General features: G+C 27.1%; 3 protein-coding genes and 2 long non-coding RNA genes across 9 annotated transcripts in view; 3 read left to right on the top strand and 2 right to left on the bottom strand.

Moving 5' to 3' along the window:
- The first annotated feature begins 437 nt into the window (after positions 1-437).
- LOC100651846 (RAD50-interacting protein 1) lies at positions 438-4,796 on the top strand. Its single transcript, XM_003399396.4, has 12 exons — positions 438-835; positions 956-1,194; positions 1,260-1,433; positions 1,502-1,636; positions 1,731-1,992; positions 2,086-2,311; positions 2,438-2,603; positions 2,872-3,037; positions 3,111-3,331; positions 3,849-4,014; positions 4,094-4,227; positions 4,505-4,796. The coding sequence occupies exons 1-12, from the start codon at positions 707-709 to the stop codon at positions 4,686-4,688; spliced, it is 2,202 nt and encodes a 733-aa protein (XP_003399444.3). The 5' UTR covers positions 438-706; the 3' UTR covers positions 4,689-4,796.
- LOC100651495 (WD repeat-containing protein 81) lies at positions 4,505-13,870 on the bottom strand. 3 transcript variants are annotated; one of them, XM_048409993.1, is made up of 24 exons: positions 13,675-13,805; positions 13,331-13,568; positions 12,836-12,992; positions 12,477-12,732; positions 12,231-12,393; positions 11,729-12,142; positions 11,445-11,645; positions 11,210-11,355; positions 10,944-11,131; positions 10,286-10,866; positions 9,647-10,068; positions 9,168-9,461; positions 8,684-8,844; positions 7,934-8,608; positions 7,678-7,853; positions 7,532-7,604; positions 7,324-7,408; positions 7,074-7,203; positions 6,826-6,997; positions 6,307-6,716; positions 5,601-5,894; positions 5,382-5,531; positions 5,207-5,313; positions 4,505-5,107 (listed from the first exon to the last, which is right to left on the bottom strand). In XM_048409993.1, the coding sequence occupies exons 2-24, from the start codon at positions 13,544-13,546 to the stop codon at positions 4,876-4,878; spliced, it is 5,703 nt and encodes a 1,900-aa protein (XP_048265950.1). In that variant the 5' UTR covers positions 13,547-13,568; positions 13,675-13,805; the 3' UTR covers positions 4,505-4,875. The 3 variants fall into 3 exon arrangements, with proteins under 3 accessions (XP_048265950.1, XP_048265949.1, XP_012169558.1); XM_048409992.1 differs by having other exon boundaries at positions 7,324-7,604; positions 13,745-13,870; XM_012314168.3 differs by having other exon boundaries at positions 7,324-7,604; positions 13,675-13,804.
- LOC125385935 lies at positions 5,508-5,990 on the top strand. The gene is made up of 2 exons (XR_007225685.1): positions 5,508-5,649; positions 5,717-5,990. It is a non-coding gene; the product is annotated as an uncharacterized LOC125385935 (long non-coding RNA).
- Positions 13,871-13,892: 22 nt separating the features above from the next.
- LOC105666287 lies at positions 13,893-14,553 on the top strand. Its single transcript, XR_001099178.2, has 2 exons — positions 13,893-14,034; positions 14,328-14,553. It is a non-coding gene; the product is annotated as an uncharacterized LOC105666287 (long non-coding RNA).
- Positions 14,387-23,955, bottom strand: part of LOC100651725 (eIF-2-alpha kinase GCN2) — a 29,831-nt gene continuing 20,262 nt past the window's right edge. For 2 of the 3 annotated variants that reach the window (XM_003399395.4, XM_048409995.1), the window contains 9 exons: positions 23,387-23,761; positions 22,084-22,599; positions 21,383-21,546; positions 20,439-20,872; positions 19,652-19,928; positions 19,073-19,586; positions 18,129-18,611; positions 17,066-17,952; positions 14,387-14,632 (listed from right to left, as the gene is read on the bottom strand). In XM_003399395.4, the coding sequence (XP_003399443.2) occupies positions 14,506-14,632; positions 17,066-17,952; positions 18,129-18,611; positions 19,073-19,586; positions 19,652-19,928; positions 20,439-20,872; positions 21,383-21,546; positions 22,084-22,599; positions 23,387-23,761 (3,777 nt within the window). In that variant the 3' untranslated portion in view covers positions 14,387-14,505. The remainder of the gene's footprint in view (positions 14,633-17,065; positions 17,953-18,128; positions 18,612-19,072; positions 19,587-19,651; positions 19,929-20,438; positions 20,873-21,382; positions 21,547-22,083; positions 22,600-23,386; positions 23,762-23,955) is intronic. The other variant, XM_048409994.1, reaches the window with a different exon arrangement.

The raw sequence follows: 23,955 nt of genomic DNA, 5'->3' as shown, positions 1-23,955 counted from the left end.
GATATGACAATTCTTTTAAAAGTTCATGATACGAAGAGAAATTATTAAAAAACCAAAAGCAATAATCGATTACAGTTATATCAGAAGTAAATAAAACATTATAATATTTGCAAAATTAGGAAATAGTCAAAAAACATGGAAAATCTTTTATTACAAAATATTTAATATATTTATTAAATTAAACAATCTGGAACAATCTGGAAGAAAAAGCTTCAACTTCTACCAAGTTCTATATATATGCATACATATGTATGTATAATAACATGTACATCATATATTATATAAAGACAAATTTTTATTGCAATACAATATTTTTGACAATTCAATAATAGATTTTATTTTATATAAATAAAATGTTATAACCTATAAATATGTATATACATATATATACAAATGATGTTTTACAAGTTTAGAAATAATAACATCAAATATTTAAAACATAGCAAACTAAAATGCTTGCACTTATTAAATAATATTTTTAAATAGCCTCAATTGTTAAATAAATATAATTATGAATTAAAATAACAATTGACTCAAAGTAAATGAAAACAATAGAACTGTGAAAAATTGCTATGAATTGTTCTAAATCATAATCGGTATAGTGGCGTATTTAAGTACACATACATGTGTCACAAAATTTAGTATCATAACCTTAAACTGTCAAACTTTTAATGTACATATTGTAGAATATTTACGGTGTAACATTATGGTTGATACAAAAAAAACAATTATACAAAAATTTAATATGGAATTAGGAAATGATCTGGAAGGGCTTGATAAAATATACGAATTTCACCAATCCCTTAATGCACAGAAAAATGAAATTGAAAAGTCGGTATGTATTTAAAAATATATTATTATTTTAGGACTTTGCCAAAGATAATATATACTTTTACATGTCTTCGCAAACATAGTGCAAAAGATGGTTTTAGTTATTGGTCTTTTAAATTTTTAGTTATCAATGGCATCGACTGAAGCTCCGTCAAAAGTAAAGGCAGTTATAGAAAGTGTTGAGAAAATTAGTATTGAATTTCAACAATTGGAAAAAAATTCTGCAGAGTTCAGAGGTAACATACAAGAAACCATGCAAGAAAATGATAAAAGTTTCGAAATGCAAAAAATTATCGACGTTATAAGCTATTTGGATAAATCTTTATCATATCTAAATTTCATAAAATATGTTGAAAATATTAGGTAAATTATTATTCAACTATTTATATTTTACAATTATTTAAAACTTTAAAAGATTATGATTTTAGCGATGAAATACAAGTATCTCTAACAAATGGCGATGATGAATCGACTATTTCATTATATGTGGACCTTACAAACATTAGTTGTCAACTACGATCGTCAAATTGTCATTACCTCCAAAATTATGTCAAAGAAACTCTTCACTTTTGGCACAACCTTATAAAGGATAAATTATCCAAGTATGCAGTATGTATATATGTATTTACATATGTATATGTGATTAATTATACATAATAATAACTTTCAGAGAATATAATGATATACTAAAAACATTAAAATGGCCTTTTTGTGGCAGTAATGCAAATACATTACATACTCCTATGCCAGAAACATTAATAAAATTTAAGATACTTACAGAATATTTATTGCACTTACAATTACCGTATCCTTGGAAAGCATAAATTTTATTTTCATATTTTATTAAGTTTATCTATGTTGTTGGAATAGATATATTTCATCTTTGACTAAATATATAGAGAAGAATCTGCAAAGTCTGTGGTAACATCAGTTTTATTAACTGATTTTACTCCTGTGAGTTTACCCATTTCATTGCTAGTACGGCCACTTAGACAAAGATTTATATATCATTTCACAGGTTCTAAGTTAACAAATCGGCAAGATAAACCTGAATGGTTCTTTACTCAAATATTAACTTGGATTAAAGATCATGTTCAGTGGGTCCAGAAAAATGTACAACCTGCTGCAAATTCAATAGGTCTTAATTATATAGATATGAAGGTAATATATAATTGAATATAAATTGTTTTTATTGTTATTTACACATTGAAACATAGAATAAAATTTTGTATATATTATTCTGTCGTCTGATAGGTCGAGTTCATGCGAGCTCTAATACAATTAGCAGTTGAAAAACTACATTCTGAATTATCGATAGTACAGTACGATGATGCCTTATTTGCTCATTTGGTTGATGAAGCTTTAGGTTTTGAACGGGAATTGAGAGAGACATTATTTTATCCTTCAACTCAACCAGCTACTGTTTTTGTACTTACACAAGCTCATATTTTTGTAAAGTGGATTAACATGGAAAAAAAATGTAATGTTATAAAATGTTTTTTTATTTAAGCAATCATTTGTTTAATGTATTATAATTTCATATGATATGTTAAATTAACTTTTTATTAAAATGGTTTTAAACATTTTATTCGCATTACATTATCAGATGCAACCGAAAAAATGGATGCCATTTTGAGTTCAAATACAGCTTGGGACAAATTACCAAGCTCTGATACTGATGATATGAAAGTAACTGAATGTGCAGATGCTTTTCTAACACTTCTCACGACAATTTCTGATAGGTATAAGCATTTACCTCAACCGGGGCACAGGTAAATGAATAATATATACAATAAAATTATATTGTGCAATTATATATATACATATATAGGTACATACTTGAAAAGTATCTTGAATATCTTGAAAAATGTTTCAAACAAAAGCTATTGAGATAAAATTTTTGAACATGAACCTGAATTTTTTATTTTTACTTTTTATATTAGAAATCTATAAAAACATTTATACAATTTATCAGTAATTAAAATAATCGGGTTATTAATTAATAACTAATTACCTAATTGTATGAAATACAAACAACAGGTTACAGTTTCTTGAACTACAATTAGAATTAATTGATGACTGGAGAGTAAGATTGCTTCAATTATTACATGAAAATTATGAAGATCCTTTAACATCTCTTATGCCATGTATTCTTAATACATTACATTATGTGGCAACTGTTTTAGAAGAATGGGGTGTAACAGTAGTAAGTATTTTATATATAAAATACATGTTTCAGAGAGATATTTTTTATATATTATCTAATTTCTTATTTCTAGCATTTTTTGCAATTATACTTTTTCAAGCAACAGTTTGAAACAGTTGAAACTGCTACGTTGAAAGGAAATGATATTACTACAAATGTAGGAGAAGTTGAAGGTTCTGTATTTGATGAAGCTGTTGCTCTCTTAAGAAGATTAGAAAAGAAATTAATAAATGAAATTAGTGATTCTGTATCTTTAGATGTAAAAGCAAAAAGCAGACCATATAGAACAGATAAGTACGGATGTTCAATACTAAATTTATTTATATATTATTATGTATGTAAAAATAGCAGTTTAATATTTACGTATGAAGTGAAAAAATGTTCATTGTAGAGAAGTTTAGGGTTTTAATAATCACATCTTTTTTTTTATATTGACACTAAATCTTTTACACTGTATTTTTTAAATTTAGATTTGGTAAGAAAACTGCTTTTTAATTATTATGTCTTTTATATTATAATGTTAAATGTTAATAATGATTAACGATAATGGAACATTAAATATGAAAGTAAGAATAATGTAATTAAGACAAGTAACACATTTTTCTAAAGTATAATTTTAAATAAGTTAACTATTTATTATAGTAACAGATAAAGTTCTTTTTTAACATTATTTTGTATCATGTTAATATTTATGTACGTTTATATACAAATATTTAAAAAATTAAGTATTTCATTATGTATAATTACATATACAAAGTTACATATAGAGTTTCTAGGAATATAAAATTAATTTGGATCATATTTTCTACAGATGGTTTGCAATGCAGTCTACTAAAGAAATTGTTTCTTTGTCTGTGACACCAAGCGGCTATTCCATGTTTCAAGAATTAGCAACACAACTTAATCTGTTGCACAACACACTTGCTTTGCCACTATTTCAGCAAGCTTGGAAAACTTTAGCTTCACAATTCGATCAAGTTAGATATAAATTATGAAATTATCTTAAAAACTAACGTTATTTTAAGTATTTATACAAATAGATATTTTTTATTACAGTTTATTTTAGAAGAAGTTGTTCTAGTAAATCATTTTAACATGGGTGGAGCTGAACAATTACAATATGACATTTTCAGAAACTTGTTTCCATTATTTGGCCTATATATTAGTGAACCAGAATCATATTTTCCTTTGTAAGTAACAAATAATTATGATATTATCTATAGAGAGTGGAGGGGGAAGTGAGAGAACATGAAATACCTGAATATGCAAATTTCTTTTGAAAACATTTTAATTCTTTAATACTTAAATCTGACAAATTACAAATTTATTGCACTATACTGTTTATTTTATTTTATTAGCATAAGAAATTTGTATATTTTGTTTCAAATATACTTTCTTTCCTTACACTATGTAGTATACATATATGTTTAATATTCTGTATATCTAATTGTCCAAATAATATTTCAGGATTAAAGAAGCATGCATTTTATTAAATATCATGTTAGGTTCAGCGATGTTACTTGTTGAAGCTCTGAACAATGAGGACGAACTTGCTGGAAGCGAGATACTAGCAGACCTTAGTATCTATAAAATGTCCCCTGAACTTGCTTTAAAAGTAATTGGAACAAGGACAGACATAACCTATGTATAAAATTTTTTGTTATGCTATATCATAAAAAATGAAATTATTTAATTTTGTATATAGTATACTACATCCTTTTTAAAAAAAGGATAAATAGACATTAATGCTTTAACTAAATTTGTAAAATTGTATATTTAAATTATTAAATTTATGTATATATATTAATTTATATTTAAAAATCATGTATATATAGTATTTAACAAATTAATGTTATTCCACCATTATCTGCACCTAATAGCAATAATCTATTAAGAGGGAGAACCGCCATTGTCGTAAGGAGACCTTTGAAAGTATCAGACTTTAATTTTGATGATGAAAATGAAGCTGTTGTTTCTATGGATGTGTAAACTCCTATCCGATTTGCAGTTGTTCCTATAATTAATTCTTGTTCATACGTAGTCATGCAATGAACTGGTTCTGTAGAGCCCCTAAAAATTAAAAATATAAAATTTATTTTTTTATTCAAATATATTTAAGTTCAAAACGACAACTTTGATCATGTAATAAAAGATAACATCTTATCTTACTTCATATGAAATTTTAGTTTCCCGTCTAGTGCACTCCATACAGCAATAGTTTCATCTAGTGAAGAACTAATTAATGTAGTTTCATTAATTGCCTCTAATTGTAATATCTGAAAGAAGAGTAATTAAGTATTTCTATATTGAATATTTTTATGATCATGTTTTAGAAATAACGCACTTCACATTCATGGCCTTTCCAAGATGCAATAATAAGTCCAGTACGAATATCTAAAATTGTTAAAAAACCTGATGCTTGACCCAATGCTACCCAATAACCACTAGGTGCTACTGCAATACATCGAATCAAACCTGTTGGATTTACAGATACCTGAAGAAAAAGGAAATAATTATTTTATTAAATAGCTTATAATAGCATATTTAATATGATAATACTTACTTTCATTTCATTTACATACTGAAATGTTCTACAATCAATAACTCTCAGAGTAATATCAGTTGTACCCACAAGTAAAGTTGTACATGGGGGAGGACTTGCAGCTAGTGTATTTACAGGGACTGGACGTGAGCTTTCTGGACATCCAAGAAGGGAACCCATAAAAGGATCCCAACAATGAATTGTGCCATCACAGGTAACTACATATCGTAAAGATTCTAGGAATGTAAGGGCAAGGATCGACTTTTTATGTCCAGTATAAGTATACTGACAAGATGTGACAGTGTTTCCATCCCCCTATTAATAAAATATGCTACTTAAGTGTAAACTCTTTTTATATTTAAAATATATGTCTCTGTATCTAATAATATAAGATTTTTATATTGAAAAGCACTAATATTCTGTTATTATAAAATTTTATATATTAATTGATATAATCTTATTATTTATTTTCTTTTTTTTTTTAATTTCTTTTATTATGAAAGATTTCTCTGTTTATTTATCTTTTTCTTGGCATTATTCCGAAGTCATAGTACAAGCAGAAAGAAAATGATTTCTAATGTAAAAGTAGGTTGAAAATATAGAAAAGGTTTTATTCTATGTTTTTAACTTACTTTCACGTAAGAAATCACCTCCATTTCAGATGTATCACGATTTTAGAATTACGTTGCATACGTTTAGGATTGGTATAACATATGTATAATCTTACCTGACTTCTTAAACTCCATAATTTCACAGTCTTATCTCTTCCTCCACTCATAAAACTATTCTCATTATCTAACACATATAGGCATCTAATACTATTAGTATGACCGCTAAAAGTTTGGAGTTTTATTTGTTTTATATTAAATGCTGTATCTTTTTCTGATCTTCCAATTTCATGTTCCCAATATGCTAACCAATTTCCTCGTAACTGTCTTCCATTTGATAAAGAACAATTTGCTTCACGATTAGATATTATGTTTTCTGAAGTAACATAATCCCCAACGTCATTCGTTTGCACAGCAAACCTATTTCCCACAATTGATATATTTTCAAAATTAACTGCATCTTTATTTTTTATTTCCGTATTTCCTGTTACATTATAATTGCTGTATGATGTATTATACTTGTTATCATCTTTAAAAGAATTGAAAGATACATTAAATTAAAGACCTTAAGTAAAAAGATCTATAAAAATTGTAAAAAGAGGGAAGTAAAAATAAATGGAATATAATATAGAATATACCAGTGTTAAAAGTCGTTTTTGTTTCTTGCTCATATTTATGACATAAATTGCGTATATGTTCGTGATTTTTAAGTATTTGTTCCATTACTTCACTATCAATACATTTATAAAAGAGCATATATGTTTTATGAGCAAATTCTGCTGTAAATACAGCTTTTAGTTCCTCAAGTGCCTAAATATATGTTGGATATTTAATAACTGCGGTAACTATTAAATACAAAAATTTATTAAATAATATCTTCAATTACCTTATTCTTTTGAGAATCAGAGGCATCTATATTTTCTACAACTGGGGGAGAATAAGAATCAGCAACATCTTGATTAAAATTTGTTTGAGGTCCCAGAATATCTCTATTATCTTCATTTAAAATCTTTACACTATAAAAATACATATATCCATATATTATACTTTTATTATAGTAAAATATATGATTCTCTCATATGTTTATATATTTGTTATGTTTAAAATTATATTAAAGTACGTAACGTAATATGTACCTTATAAAGTGCTCACTTATTGTTTTTTGGTGAATCTCATCCTTAACATTTTCTGTAACATCTTGATTAAATGATTTATCAAATGCTAAAAAAAAACGTTGAATAGGTACAGCTAAATGATTTCTTGTAATGACACTACCCAATCGTAAACTAAACATAAATAAAGTTTCTAAACATTTTTCTGTCATTATCGAACGTGCGATTATACCATTGGGAAAAGTGAATCTTGTAGATGATAATATACGAACTGTAGGATACAGTATTGCTTTCACGATTGGTTCCTAAAATGGAAAATGGGAAATTGTCAAATATGCGCTGTTCAGTGTTAAAAAACTTGTACAGTATTTATCATACATGAAGTATATCCATCAGTACTGCATCACTAAGATATGGCGTAATATGGTTTAAAAGGGTTAAACATGAAATAAGTCCCCCTTCTAAATTTTGTGTCAATTTTCTTTTACAAAGCGCTAGAAGTTCTACCATGTGTGCAAAATATTGCAATACTATAATTTGTTCTCCATATAAACCTATATAAATATTTAAATTAGCTTCATTTTTAGAACTTTAAGTTAGTGATTGCATATATAAATTATACAAATAAAATAACCTGCAATAGCTGCAAGGCATTCCAAAACTTTATTAGCATTATGATCACCAAGTAAAACTTTCTTATTCCAGGGAATACCTTCAATAAACAAGGAAGTATCATCGGTTATTGTTAAGTTCTCTTTCCCAGTGTAACATAATGTAAGCATTCTCAATAAATTTCGTGATAAATATCGGGCAGTAAGCACAGGACCAAGTCGATGAGACAACCAGATAATAGATTCAGCACTCATTTCAGAGGTTGTGCATTCATTTGATGTAGATTTTTGATAAGTGTGATCCAATTGGATATTTTCATGTTCTACAGTGCTAGATTTATTATCGTCCATTTTTAATATTGCAGAATTTTGTTCTTCAACTCCTATAGTACATGTCTCCTCAGAAGTATTAGTAGGGTGGCCAAATCCACCATAAGTAAATTCATCATTAGAAGTCTTACTTCCAACATGACAACCAATATTACTAAACTCTGTCAGAGATTTACTCGAAGAATTAGATATTTTTGGTATAGGAATTGTTGGCGATTTAACAGATTTCAGTGGCGAAATTTTACTTCCCTCTTCATTTACATCATCATTTAGATTCAAACTCAAATCAACATTTAGATCAATATCATATGTTGCACCAGAATGTAAAGATATCCAAGAACTTTCTTCTGTTTCCATTGTAAATACTTCTATATTAAGAAAAATACATAAAAATTCTCACAAGTTTTTAGATATATGTATGTTTATTATATTTGATCGCTTACCCTCGACCTCATTGTCAGCTGAATTTATATCACGTGCATAGTCACTAGTTATAGGTACAGGTGATAAAGTAATATTATGTTCTGAATCTGCAGAAAAATCCTCATCTAAAGGAGATAAAATTCCTTCTCCATCATTACATATCCCACTTAAATCACAACTCCTGTAAGAAGAAATAAACTCATCAGAAACTATTCATATTAATGGATATATGTATACATATACACTGGTATAGTATGTTTAGTAGGGAGTCAATTAATACACTGCTGTTAATATTAATATTAAGAATAACTTACACCGGGATGCTTCGAGTATACAAATTCTATAATACTGGGCAGTGAAAGTCTCAAGTCTAACTATACATGCATGTTGTGTATATATTGATTTAAATTAATTTCCTTTTAAAATTATGTAATTTTTGTTAGAACTACTTTACTGTAATATAATTGTTATATATTTAAAAGCTTTATATGTGATTTTTCTCACTTGAGATTGCCAGTTTTATGAATATATGTTGAAGATCCTTGCACATAATCTCTATAGCCTCCAACTGCTTCCACAAGAGGTGCAATAAAATTTTCTAAAAATCGTCGTAGACCCAATCTTACCATAAGCTTAAGCAAGAAATTTCTATGATATAAACGCGTAGTTTTCAATTTTGCTATTAATCCTGAAGGGAGAATATCAGCATGAGCAAAATTATCTATAAAGGAACCATTTTCATATAATTTCATAATGGATAAAAGGAATGTTTGTGCAGTATCTCGAGGACCTAATGCTCTGGAAAAATACCAATTATACAATACATTAAAAAAATAGTAAATTAGAAAAAGATTAAAATATTATAAATATCAAATATATCAAAGAAAGCTATTTAACTTTAGTGTAAAGTATAATATTTTTCAATGAATATTTGAACATTCATAAAAATGAATGAAAAATCTTATAATTTATAAATAACTTACTTAGCAATAGGATCAAATAAATGCCATGCAGCCAAAACAGCACTATAAGGTTCTTCCATTACTTGCTGTATATGAGGCATTATTAGCTCTAAATATGCTTCCCTTGCAACTCCAGTATGGAACAATACATGTTCTAATTCTCTTGCAATTGCTTTAACTTTACATTCACTGATCTTACAAAGGAATTTTGTTTTTGTCTTACATATAAAATCTGTATCTTCTTCAGACTTCATTATAAAATTTAATTCACGAACTAAATTATTATATTCTTGTAACATTTCTACGATATTAAACAGATATTTATAATACTTGGAAAATGGAAATAAACTTCCAGAAAGTATTGGTTGTAAAAACTGATGTGCAGATGGTGGAGGTAGACCCATGTGTGTAATAGTTGGGTAACGAAAAGGCATATCAGTTACCTGAAAAATCACATAATATTATATAATTTTATTATACAACATAACTATATTTAATCTAATCAAAATATTACAAATTTATAATGTTATATATATATATATATTAATAATCTATTAATCAACATATAATAGATTAATATAATATAGAAAAAGATGAATACATAATATAAAGTAACATCATTAAATATTTATTATAATAATTACTTAGAGAAATACTTACTTCAATGTTATCAATATCGTAACTATTTGGTATAATATCAACTTGAAGCAATAAAGCAACAGCATTTCTTACACATTTAGGTAGACTATCAGCCGACATTTTCAAGATGTTTAAGCATGTAGCAAGTCTTTTTACAAATGATACTTTTTCAACATTCCATGTTGCTCGAAATTTATTAGACAAAAATATTTCCAAAATTAAACAACCGAGAATTTGTTGTTCCTTAATACGTCCACTAGCCACAATTTGTTTGTAATTTGTGGATGACTCATGTAATTCAAATTGTGGTTTATAAACTTGAGAGCTTACTTTATTCATAAATGCATGCATAGTTTCCACATGCAAAATAGCTGTAACAGGGTTATAATCTTTTGGAAGAATTATTGTCTGACTTGTAGATTTATCTTGTTTAGCATTGTCTTCAGTAGTGAGTAAAGAACCTCGAGAACGACTTAATAATCGACTTAAGACCAAAGGAGACGATCTCGATGTATTTATAATTGATGTTGGTAATTCTTCTTCTTCAAATCCAGAACTATGACCTTCATCATCACTAGTTCTATTCCCAGATTGATCACTTTCTATAATAAATTACTGTATTAGTTTAAAAAAAAAACAAAATTATGTCAAAAAATTGAAACTCTCATATTAGACATACTATACTTATTGACTGAGAAAGATGAGCGTAGTCGGGGTGGAATCTTACACCAATAAGGTGAAGGAATGATTTTCTGAGGATGTGGTTGTGTAAAAAGTTGAACAATTCCAGAGTTAGTTAAAGTAGTATGGTTGTCAACAAGTTGCAAACAGACGTTTTTAGATTTTACTGCTGCTGAACCGGATAATCTATAATGTAAAAAAATAAATAATAATAACATTAATATATGTTATCAATCGATGTTAGAATAAGCAAGCAATATTTACTTATAACCAAAAGTTAGATCTATCCAGTGATGTAATCTTTCAGAAACATGAAAACTTTCTAAAGCTTCTCTATGTCTTTCAATAAAATCTTCTGGAGATGTTGCCCATCCAGGAATTTCTAAATCTGGCAAATCTTCATGAATGGACTGTAATTTTTAAATAGTTATATACATATCATACCTAGTTACATATATTATGTAAACTATATTATGTAATTTTATTAGTTTTATCTTGCCTTAAAAACTCTAGGATCAGTAAAAAATTGTGGTATACATTCATCTGGACTCCAATCATGTAACCTTTGTATCGAGGCAGGATATTCACCTGGCACCCATTGTGATCGTACATATTTACAAAGGACAGATTTATTATAGCGACGAGAAAGATAAACGTAGTATGTGATTTCTGATAATACATCAGATACATGATGCCCCACCTGCAAATATTATGGAAATTATAATTAATTAAATAATTATTATATCAAGTAATTTAATTGGCTAATATTGTTCATATACATACTTCAGTTGATTGTGAATCAAATGTTAAATCTAATTGTCTGTCACCTTTGTTCAATCGAAATTTAGATTTTGTCAAATCTCTCCAATTACCACCACATCTTGATGTAAAATCTGTGACCCAAGGCATTACATGATGACAACTTGGGTCACCGTATCTTCTACCAGCCAAATTATTCAATGCAGTTAAATAATCGTAATTACTAATACAATTATACACCCACATTTCACACAATTTTTCAATATTTGCATTTATTCCAAATTTAAAATTTTCTTGCGCTATAGAATTTGATGAAATTGTATCTAAATTCTTTTTACAGCCATTAAAATTTTTTACTTTAATTTCCTGACTAGTAGAAACTTTGAAATGTTCATTTTCAGGTTTTATATATATATTGTCACTTACTTTTGGTAACACCTAACAATAAAATCTGGGAAAGTAGTTATAATTTCAATAGAAAATTAAATTAATAAAAGATATTTATAAAAATCTTGTGAATATTAACCTGAATAGTAAAATTATCCATAAGTAATATATCACTAAGGGTAATTTCACCTAATACTAAACCCCGATCATGTAAATCTCTAGATAATTGTAATAGTTGATATATTAAAAACAATGGTTTTCCGTGACTCATACTTAAAGCAGCAGGACTGTACATTACACACCTTTAAAAGCAATAAATAATTAACAGATAATCAATTACGAAATTAATAAGAAATCACAGTTGGAATATATAATATGTACTTACTCACGGAGAGAATATTCTGCAGTTTGCTCATGTAATGTTAGGAAGGCAGATGTAGTTTCAATAGCAAACAATATTGGAAGAAGATTGCAATGTATTTCGGTTGGTGTACCCGGCAACACAGATACCACTGATCCATTTTGTATTTGTACTAAAGTACAACCATACATTTTTTGCAATACTTCTTGCATAATCCATATATCACTTACATTAGCAGTTATATTGTATTGTTCTTTATGTTCTATGCAATTCCATGGACCTGTACGTACAAATAAAAATGGACATATATATGTACATATAAAAACAAAAAAATAAATTTATTTTTCCAACATATAATTAGAATAATTAATTGTATTACATACTGTAATACTTTTTATAACATTCTTTCCACAAATTTCGATAATTAGTTTCTGCAACATAGTGCATTAATTGTGAATATGTTAGATCTGAATGAGTATTTCCATTTATATTCCTTCCTCTTGGGAGTGGAACAGCATATTTATGCTGTTTTTCATAAATCTAGGAATTAAAATAATTATCACATATATTTCTAATAATGTTATGGACTTTAATAATGTAGATTACAGAAAGTACTTTAATTATATCTAATGATATCATAATTGAATCTAGCATATATCAAAGTTGAATAAGAGTGTGAATGAGAAATCTATGTAAATCAATCTCATCTTGTGGCTGGCAAGCAAAAATTAATAAAATATATATATCATAATTGCCATATTATTGTACTTATAACATACAAAAGACAAAAAAAGCTGTATAAATATTCCATCACAGCTGAAAAAATATTTAAAACAAATTAAAGAAGTTAGTGCCTTTATTTATATAAATTAACATACTCTAACATATATTCTTATCCAGTCTGGACCCAGATCTTCAAGTGTAGGATAAGCTGCAATTTCATCTTCACTTAATCGTTCGTGATTAATAAAAGAGATTGGACCTGTATTAACTAAACTGGTTAGCCAATTTTTATGGATGGTTAAACAAATTCTACCATCTATTACTTTTATATATTTTGTGGGTACAAGCAACTCTTTTGTTATTACATCCATTTTTTATCCTTATAGTTTATATCTATAAAGATAAAATTTTTCGATTTACATATTTTTTCTATATTTAAATTTCTAAGTTTAAATAAAAAGTAATGTAATGTAACACTGTTTAATCATTAATTTCATACCGTATCTGTACTATAATAAGGCGAAAAGTTAGTTCACTAAACATCTACTACGTATGTTTATTATTTTTACCGTTTAACGCCAAACACAGCTGATTTGTATCAACTGAACAGCTGACACTAGACGCCATATTTAGATGCAATTTTGTAATACGTAATGATTAAAATCAAGGCTGAAATGTATTCAAAAATAACTTTTTATACAGCGCGATTCTTTTTCTATTAAAATATTTCGTAAATTACTTATTACGTTTATTACATGTAATATCACGTATTATATTGTTTTAGAGCATAACCTATAATTTTCGTGAAAAGATATGCTTATACATATTATACAGAGCTTTACTCATGTCTGTATAATATGTAAGTATATATGTACATATATACTTACTTACAATGAATGGAAAATTTTAAATAATTTTTGTAATAATAAAAATAGAGAAGAAAGTTAGTTATCATAGAATGAATTATAACCAAGTTTATTCTCAAATATTTTTTTATAACACCTTCCTCTATTTCAATTTTTTCAGTAATTAAAATGAAAATATTCTTAATTTCATTGTATAATTATAATAGCATATAAAATTGAAGATATAAACAATTATATTCGTATGTATTTAAAATATTTATATTTATCTTACTTTCTTTCATTGCAGCTTTATTGAAAGGAAGACAAAGAAAGGTCTACAGAAATAAAAAAATTCAGAAAAATGAATGAATGTAAAAAAAGAACGATTTATTTTATTAAAAATCAGTTTGTAACTTTAGTTACATATTTCTCTGTCTATGACATTTCATCTTCATATGTTTATGTTTTGTGTAAAAAAATTTAGTTTATAAGAGAGTCATATATTGATTATTGATTAAACTATATAATATTAATACAGGTCTTAGTTTCTCTTTCCTTACTTCTTGCATTTCTTCACATATCTCCTTTATGTACTTTTTATGCCTTGGATGTCTAAAAGAGCAGACAAAAATTTTTGTTAACAAAAATCTGTAAATTAATTTTAAATAGGTATTAACCCTTTGCAGCCGGCATATTTTTCTGGTGGTATTATCAATTAATTGAAGTTTATATTTAATGTCACTTTTGACATAAAAAAATTATTTTGGGACAAGTATATTTTATTGCATATTACTTATAGTGTACAAAAATTAAAAAATTTTAATTTTGTAAAGTAATATTTGTTAAATCAGAGAAGTTAATCAGTGATATTTGTTAAAACAATCACCGATATGGAGTTTCCGAGCACAAGTACCACAATGGGTGCATGTTTCTCATTTTCCTCCTGGGACTCTTCTGATCGAACTTATTGCACAATCTTGTTTACTTCCTGAATGAAGTATATGGAGTGTATTATTTAATTTAATTTCTGCATGTGAGATTGAAAGTTGCGTTCTAGATGAACGGCCTTGCTGAAAATTTTCTACTAATTATATTTCTAATAATTCTACTAATTTGCAATTAGCAGTTTTATAAATTTTGTACGTGTTAGTTTTTTTTCATGGTTATTTTATTTTATGGCTTTATATATTACATACGATTTGATAATGTACATTTCCATATCCCCCAAAAAATAACGATTTCTTGAGGAAATAGTACGTTGGTGCATATTGGTCAGCGCGATCTACTGCTCGTATTTTTTTCATATAATTTATAGCGATAATAGGCCTTGTTATACCTACTGTATCATCACAACATATGTTTCTTTGGCAATTTCTTGTTTCTTCTACAACTTGTTTGCGCTTTCACGCAGAGGAATGTATTATTTCTCTTATATGCCACAGTAGACTTTCCCAAAAATTTAAGTTCTTCACAGTTCCTTCAACATTTGGAATGTTAATCAGTATTTTTTTAACCAACGTCAATGTAATTCGAGAATTAACCGGAAGTCCTAGTTTGAGCGGCTTCTTAATTAACAAATTATTATAATAGGGTAAGATTGAATGAACATAACCAATCTTCACATCCGTTAATACGTAAATTCGCATTAATATTCCAATTAGTATGTTTGTTTGGATTGTATGTTACAAAGGCTATTTTCTCTTTAAATTTTACTACAGATTCATGTACACAAATACCTTTACCAGATATATTCTGCAAAATTTGTGTTGATATATTGTAGAAAATTGTATGTCTCTTAAGTAGAGATTCTCAAATTTTTGCCTTGTGAAAGATTGATGTATAGATGTAATGTTCAAAAAATTTGAGAGAATTTGTCTTTTATGAAGATGTCTGAATAGATTGATCAGTACTTTGATATACTTGCAAATGGCACTGTTTCCATATTAAGATTACACCAACATAAGTTATACATTTTTCATGTCCCATCCACCCACGAATACCAAATTGATTTTTTGGACAGTTGCTTTTCACTTATCTTCTTTTTTGCATACTTATTTATCTCTTGTACTATATTCTTTATTAATATATTAATAAAATATACTTTAAAAATCCAATAGTTTTTTTATACTCTGTGATACTTGTGCTTCTACTGTTCGTGGAGAAGATTTAAAATCAAAAGTAAATGGCAAATTGTCTTAATATTCTGTAATATTCATCACTTTCACTTAAATCTTCTATTTCTTCTGCATGCTCCTCTCTATTATTTTCACCATCTTCATCACAACTTTCAGCCTTTATTATTTTTCATTTTTTGACAGAAATTATATTACTGTCACTAGTTTCACTATCATTATTTACATTAGAAATATTCATATTTTCATCATACATTTCAAATTCAAAGCTATCATCACTTCCAATAGTATGAAAATCATTATTATGCTTCTTTGTCATTTTTAGGAATCATTTTAGGAATAGAATTATACTGATAAAATACATTTAACATCAAATATTATAATCTTGCACATAGAATATCAGAGAATATCTTGAATTACCTTCCTTAGTACACAAGATTGATTACAAATTGTTTCTTCAATACAAAAATGTACTGGATATCCAAATGAAATTATTTTTAAAAACTAAATTGCAAGATTTCTTAGAAATACTTAAAAAGAGATGGCAAAAAATAATAAATATTTACAATATCTCTTCAATATACCTATGTTATCTTTTCTTCACAGAAAAAGATTATGTCGCTATAGTGACGCCATCCGACTTTGAAGACAGATTTTAAATAACGTTACTATAGCGAAATCCAACGGCAAAGGGTTAAAAATATTATTGTAAATTTGTGCTATAATAAAAGCAATTCAGAAATTCTATTCTATTATACATAATATCTTTTTCTTATATACAGATACACAAACAGAATTTAATTTATAGCATTTAAATAAAATTTTACCAAATTAAGGATCATTAATTTTTTAAATTTAATTTCTTAATATGATTTTATAAATAAATAATTAATAAATAGTAACAACAACTTACTTGTCTATGATAATTTGTATACTTTTTAGAAAATCTTGGTCTTCTTCATCAATTTCTAAGAAACTTATTATTGTTCTTATAACACTCATTTCTAAAAATAATGCAAATATTTCAATTGGTATTTTATGTGAAATCCTCTGGAAATATGTAGACATCTGTGCAACCATAGAATTTTTTAGACTTCTTCTAGAACTACCAGAAAGTTTGTCTCTTTCGGATAATATAAAATTAATATTGACATTAACTGGATTGTTATTACTCAAAAAACAATCATTTGTTACTGTTTTGCTTTCAGATCTATTTAGAACAGGTATCGAATTATCTAATCTTTGAAAAAATTCTCCAACTTCTTGATTACTCATTCTTTTTTCTTGATACCTGTCACGTTCCCAACTTTGAATTCTTATGTTCCCTTTTTCTCCGGTTTTTAAAAGAATAACGTGACTGATAGAGTTTTCTCGACAATATTCAAGGATTTCTTCAAGGGAAACTAGATTTAAAATTGTAACTTTGAGTCCAAGACTCCATAATTCTTTTAAGAGATCGATCATCTCCTTTTCTCGATGATGATTGCCCATACAAGAAATGGCAACGTCGATACCGTATCTGAATTCTAAAGATTCTGAAGTTTCTGAGACTGCAGAAACAAGTTTTTCTAGTGAGATACTAATTCCAGCGCCATATTGTTTAATTTCTTTACTGGCCATTCCTGTACGTTCAAGAATTTTTTTAAAGGAAGAAAGCATTTTATCGTAACGACCTCCTGCTGCTATTACTTCTTCTCCACCTTTCTTTTTACGCCGTTTAACTTCGTAAGTAATTTGATAAATTATACCACTATGTTGATTTATATTGTGTACTAGAAGAGGTACAACCAGTACAGGCCACTGTTAAAAAAGAGAAAGAATTCAAATTTTATTACAGCTTTATATAATATTTGTATCTTTACCTTTAGAATAAAAACTATAAAATGATATATATAACAAAAGAAATTTCTTTAATTACAAATAATTGTTTTAGTTATATTTTAAATATGATTTTATTAATATAGTACAGTTTTTACCTTTACTCCAAGTGTTTCAATATTTTCCATAACTATCTCAATTTCCTTCAATCCTTCTCTAGCTAAAGCAGCAGCATCTCCTTTTCTTCGTGTAATTGTTTTTAAAACACTATGAATTTTAGCAACAGAACTTTCCGTTTCGAACAAGTTGAATAATGTTTCCATAGCCTGATCAGTCAAACATAAACTTATTAAATGCGTCTGTATTTGAAACTTTGTAAATTTTCCATCACGTGCATCTCGAAGGATTGAATAAATATCTTGATATTTTTCTTTATCTACTCCACAATACATTAATACAGCTTGTAGTAAAGAGGTATGGTTCAAACGAATAGTAAAATTTCGTTCTTGCAATGGAGGTAATTCATTGATGATTTCCCAGACAATGTATATTAATTCACCTTCCATTAGAAGATTATCAGGCATAGGATCTATTATATCAAATGCGCATTCGTAAAGTTCTCTGGGATGAAAGCCAAGTACCTAAAAATAATATGAAATATAGAAACTTTGCTAATTTATATAATATTTAAGTACTTAAAAAAAATCAATGCTTTATTCCTTAATTGCTTTTAGAATACAATAAGAAATAAACATATATTTTTTTAATTTTTTAAAATAATAGATAAACATAAAACTGTAATCATAGAATTTTGTCTAGCAGAAATTACAAAATATTTACTGTAGGAACTCATACTAGTCTTTATTTAAAAGTTAGGGTATTTAGATATTAGATTTACTTAATTGTTATCAAAATAATAAATTACCATTCTAAGAGCTTAGCTATGTACCTGTGCTGATTGTTTTTCTTCCTTATTAATTTTCAACATTATATAGTTATTTTAATTATTTGTTGATTTTTAAAACATTAAATTTTATTATTTTTTTATCTCGTATTAATAGAGTAATTTTAAGATGATATAAACTGTTTAGTAAAATCATACCTTTTTTTCTCTAAAGACTCTTTCAATTGCATATCTTCTAATATGTGGTACATTATTCCATACTATGTATCTTGCAAACGCAGCGCGTAAATCATGAGGGATACAAACAATGTTTCCATTACGAGTCATTAATTTCACACTGGAAGTTGAAAAGCTACAGAATTGATGCGATTTTGGTATCAATAGAGGAGTTCCTAAGTAAACACCACCATGTCTTTGAAAAACCTCGATTACTTTGCTTTTAACTCCTTCTTGATGTTTTCTCCAAGCAATAAAGTTAATATGTCCCCTACTAGGTAAATTCATATCGTATGTAATATCGTCTGCAGGACTAACTTCCTGTGTAAAACAGCACGAAATCAAATATTTATATGCTTTGCTTTGATTATTCGAAAGAGTGCGTCGGATCATTTCTTGCAATTCCGTCTCTTCAAGTCGTGCAGGAGGCAAATATTCCGAAGAAAGGAGTTCTTGAGCAGTGGGCCGTTGACTAGGATCATGATTTAATAACCACCTGTAATAACCAAAAATTAATTAACACGTATTTTAAATTAATTTATTTTAATCTGTACTACATGCCGTAAGATATGAATTTGTCGTGACATATCAGCTTGTTGTATTTCTGATGGAAGTATAATTTCTTTCGATCGTAAATTAAGCAAAACTTTAATTCGTTCCATTCCTGTAGTTAGAGGTTTGTAACACATTTCAAACAATATTATTCCAAGACTATAAATATCAACTTTTTGATTGTAAATAGCTTTTGCTGCTTTTGTTGTAAGTTCTGGAGCTACATAAAGAGCTGTGCCTACTTGTCCTGTAAGAGATCCAACATCTTCTGTGCCAAAACTAATCCCTGAAATATATTACATAATACATTATATATAAAGTGTTCGACTACAGGTGTAAAAAAATTTAAGGGGCGATTCTTAAAGCTAAAATAAGATGAAAATCAAGAATAAAAAAATTACGTTTTAAGCTTTGTTTTTAGTTATTAACAATTAAAAATTAGCCGAAATATCCCTGTGAGCAAACCTCCTTACACGAAGATAAAATAGATCAGCAATCAAATTGAACGATACATGGGCAGCAGCTTACCTCGTACAAGTCGTAGAGAAGAGGATTTGTAAACTGTAAACCACGCTGCGCGACGTTTTGTAAGGAACATCGTAGATTAAACATTATACCTGCCTATTATAAAAAGCAAAGCTGGAAACACAATTCTTTTATTTTTGATTTTCATCTTATTTTAGCTTCAAGAATCGCCCCTTAAATATTTTTACACTTGTAGCCAAACACTCTGTATATACGGGAAAATACCTATAGAATAATAGTACATAAATATCGTTGCTGTGAAGATATTTACCTTTTTCGAAACCTTGAGATTCTTTATCAGTTTCCATTGTTTGTACAAAGGATGAAAGTATATTTGTAGTTGCTAAACCAAAATCTCCGATCTTTACATGGTCATTACTATCCAAAAATATATTTACTGGTTTTAGATCTCTATGTATCATTCCTTGTTGGTGAATATGTGCTAGACCTTCCACAATTTCTCGAAATAATCTCCACACTCTTTCTTGATCTTCATAAACTCCATTATCAATTGCTGTCCGAAGAGTGCTCTTTTCACAGAATTCCATTTGAATATACATAAATTGAATTTCCCTGACTGTTTCTTTTGATTCATTTATATCCCCATTTTCATCACTTTTTATATTTGATGCAGATGCTTGATAGTTTGTATCTCCCACAAATTCTATGCTATCGGAAGAATCCATTCTCAGAAGATTCTGCATTCTGGAAAATTTGTTACAAATTACTCGTAACAACATAAGATTCAATTAATATAAATTATATATGTATATATACTTTAATATGTTTAATTTTTAAGTTCCTATGGATAAAAATTACATATCTTATTCTATACTTTAAAATATATTCAATTACACATAATTTTCTCATTTTTTTTATTCTAATAAATTAATTATATAAAGTAATAAATTATTGTATGCTTTCTAAATTCTGGAATGTATAATTGAATGGAAATTAATTGTTAATTTGTTTGTTAATTTTAGATTTTTAACATTTGATACGTAAATTTCATACCTATTTATATATCTATTAAAAAAATAATCTATTTCTTGAATGTAAACAACTCTGTCACTAATATTTTTGCTTTAGAATAAAATGTATGTAATTTTAATTTTTATATATTTCCAAATTCATGATTTATTTTTACGAGAAAGTATTTTTGTAATATAAAGATATGTCACCTATAAATCATCATTTCAAAAATGAATCTCTTACAAAAACGCACAATCTTCATCACTGTCAGTGTCACTGGACGCATCACTGTTATCCTCATCGCTGTCAGCTGGAAGTGTTGTATTTGTTCGAGATTTGTATGAAACATTCCATTCAACTTCGTGTATTGGTGGTGCTAATTTTTCAATATCATCCGTTATTAAATGCTAAAAAATAATTATAGATTAAAGGAAAAATTATTCACGAAATTATCATGACTAATCAACAATCGCATCTGATATCAAAATTAATTATTAGGTTGTCCCAAAAGTTTCTTTTGTTTTATAAGGAAATAATAAATGCGCAACATTTTTTGTTTTATAAAATATTTATTTTATTAAATTATGTGTGATCCATTTTGTTAGAATAGAATTAGAATTAGAATTAATAGAATAGAATTATTTCCTTATAAAACGAAAGAAACTTTTGGGGCAATCTAATATTAATATAAAAGTAGCTTCCTATAAATCATTACATGGTATGTAACACATTACAAGTTAAGAAATTAGTTACTAAAAATCTTAAGTTAAAATCTTAAATATTATATTACTATTCAAAAATGAAACAAATACAGACTATCGCAATGTTTAGGAAAACAAATAGAAAATAAAATAAAATTTAACGACTAAATTTCAAATTCAAATATCTAGGAATCCTCAAATTAAAAAAATTAAGTAATAAAATAATATAGATATAACAATTACATTAAGCAGCTCTGGTCTCTTTTTTTCAGAAAATGTCATGGATGTATGTTCTTCTACTGCATCAGTTATTATAGCACTTTCTATCCATGAATTGTAATATCGTACTACATTTTCATGATTCATCCGTGATAACAATTTCACCTCTCTGGTAATTTTTTTGTGAAGTTGTTTATTTTTTGGGTTCAATTCTATCCTTTTAATAGCATAAATTCCACCATCTAACTTATTTTTCACTTTTAGAACATCGCCGAAAGCACCTCTACCAAGCCATTCAAGAATTTCGAATTCATTTGTAATTCTTGAATGACCTCCTAATGAAGGTACATATTGTCTAATATCTGTATCTGGTTCTTCTGGTTCATGATTTTCTTGTTCATCTCTCCGTGGTACTTTTGGGGGCGATAATGCATGGGTTAAAGGCGCCTTTATAAACGAATGTTGTAACAGTTGTTCAGCTGACCAACGTTTTCTTTCATCATTGATAAGGCACATTAATAAGAAATCTTGAAGATCAAGCTAAAACAATTAAAAAATTGATTCCTTTATGAGAAGAAATTAGTAAAATGTGATTCATTTGTTTCTTCTTACTTAAATATTTATTTAAATTAATTATATTTAGATAGAAATCATTTGCTTTAAATTAGTATTTAATTTGGTTATTTATAGACGTGCAGTGGAAATTATATTGTTTACAAAATGTACATAATGAACAAATTCAAGTCTGAAGACAAAATAATATAACTAGTATTTTATATCTAAGATCATTTGATTATTATTCGAATTAACTAAACAGAGGTAATAGGAATTTTTTAACTACATGCATATGTCATATACATCATATAAATACACGATATTATCAATTTTTGTTAAAGTTGAAGCGTAGAATAAATAAAGAATCTGTTAATATGTAATTTCTTATTTAAACCTTTTATTTAAAATTTTACTGAAATAAAATGCATAATTACTTATTAGCAAACGTCTGCATTTCACATTCATAAAGCTTTATTACTAAATAGTAAAGTGAAATTGATTGTATGTTTACTAAATAAAGGCATAGGTCTCTACATTTAAATTGTAAAGTATGCCAAATAACGTCCGTGTAATAAACATGTAGTCTAGAGTACAATAAATATTATCATATTTAATAAATTAGGTCTTTTTGGTTACCCTCAAATATTTTTTATTATAATAATTTCTTTCTATATGTTGTATATTTAACTATATTAAATTTTCTTTTTTATTTTAATTTTTATTTTATATTAAATATTCAGATTATTTGTATTCTGTATGTAGAGAAACACACCTGTACAATTTTTGTTGGATCAATTTTATCTCCAGAAACTATGATTCCTTTTAATAAAGAAAACATAAGAACACCAAAACGGTAGATATCTGCCTTTTTTCCACCTCTGCCTTGTACACTCGGAAAATCTGGTTCAGGCTTGATTATTGTACATGTCTGATAAATATCAGACAATCTTTTATTTAAAGAATAATCTGATAATCTAACTACTCCTGTGTTATCAATATAGATACTGGTATCACGTAGATCTTTGTGGACAACATTATTCTCATGAAGATATCTTAAAGCAGAAAGGATGCCAGTTGCCAAATATCGCAGGAAATCGATGTCTACTGCGATATTTTCCAGTAAAAAAAAGGAGCAACTCGTACCTATCTAAAATCCGATAATTAACATATATGATAGCATACATGAAACTTTAGTTCTTTAAAAAATTAAGTCATAAAAATTAAATCAATTCATATTATTGGAACGATCAAATTATGTTATATAAAAGTTGCTATTATTAGAAAATATATGTATGTATTTGTATTTACAGATTTTGTAATTTTTTCGAAATAAATGAACGT

This window comes from Bombus terrestris, chromosome 11, assembly GCF_910591885.1.
Source record: "Bombus terrestris chromosome 11, iyBomTerr1.2, whole genome shotgun sequence".
Lineage (NCBI taxonomy): Eukaryota > Metazoa > Arthropoda > Insecta > Hymenoptera > Apidae > Bombus > Bombus terrestris.
The sequence above is the reverse complement of the archived record's forward strand: the minus strand, read 5'-3'. Positions and strand labels throughout refer to the sequence as shown.

What these genes read in the sequence shown, in the direction of transcription:
- LOC100651846 (XM_003399396.4), top strand. Translation starts at nt 707, where the DNA reads ATGGTTGATACAAAAAAAACAATTATACAAAAATTTAATATGGAATTA. An exon ending in AAATATGTTGAAAATATTAG is followed by an intron (nt 1,195 to 1,259) that starts GTAAATTATTAT and finishes TTATGATTTTAG; the next exon opens with CGATGAAATACAAGTATCTC. An exon ending in CCAGAATCATATTTTCCTTT is followed by an intron (nt 4,228 to 4,504) that starts GTAAGTAACAAA and finishes ATAATATTTCAG; the next exon opens with GATTAAAGAAGCATGCATTT.
- LOC100651495 (XM_048409992.1), bottom strand. Translation starts at nt 13,546, where the DNA reads ATGGATGTAATAACAAAAGAGTTGCTTGTACCCACAAAATATATAAAA. An exon ending in TTTCTCAGTCAATAAGTATA is followed by an intron (nt 10,867 to 10,943) that starts GTATGTCTAATA and finishes AATTTATTATAG; the next exon opens with AAAGTGATCAATCTGGGAAT. An exon ending in AGTATGTAAATGAAATGAAA is followed by an intron (nt 5,532 to 5,600) that starts GTAAGTATTATC and finishes CTTTTTCTTCAG; the next exon opens with GTATCTGTAAATCCAACAGG.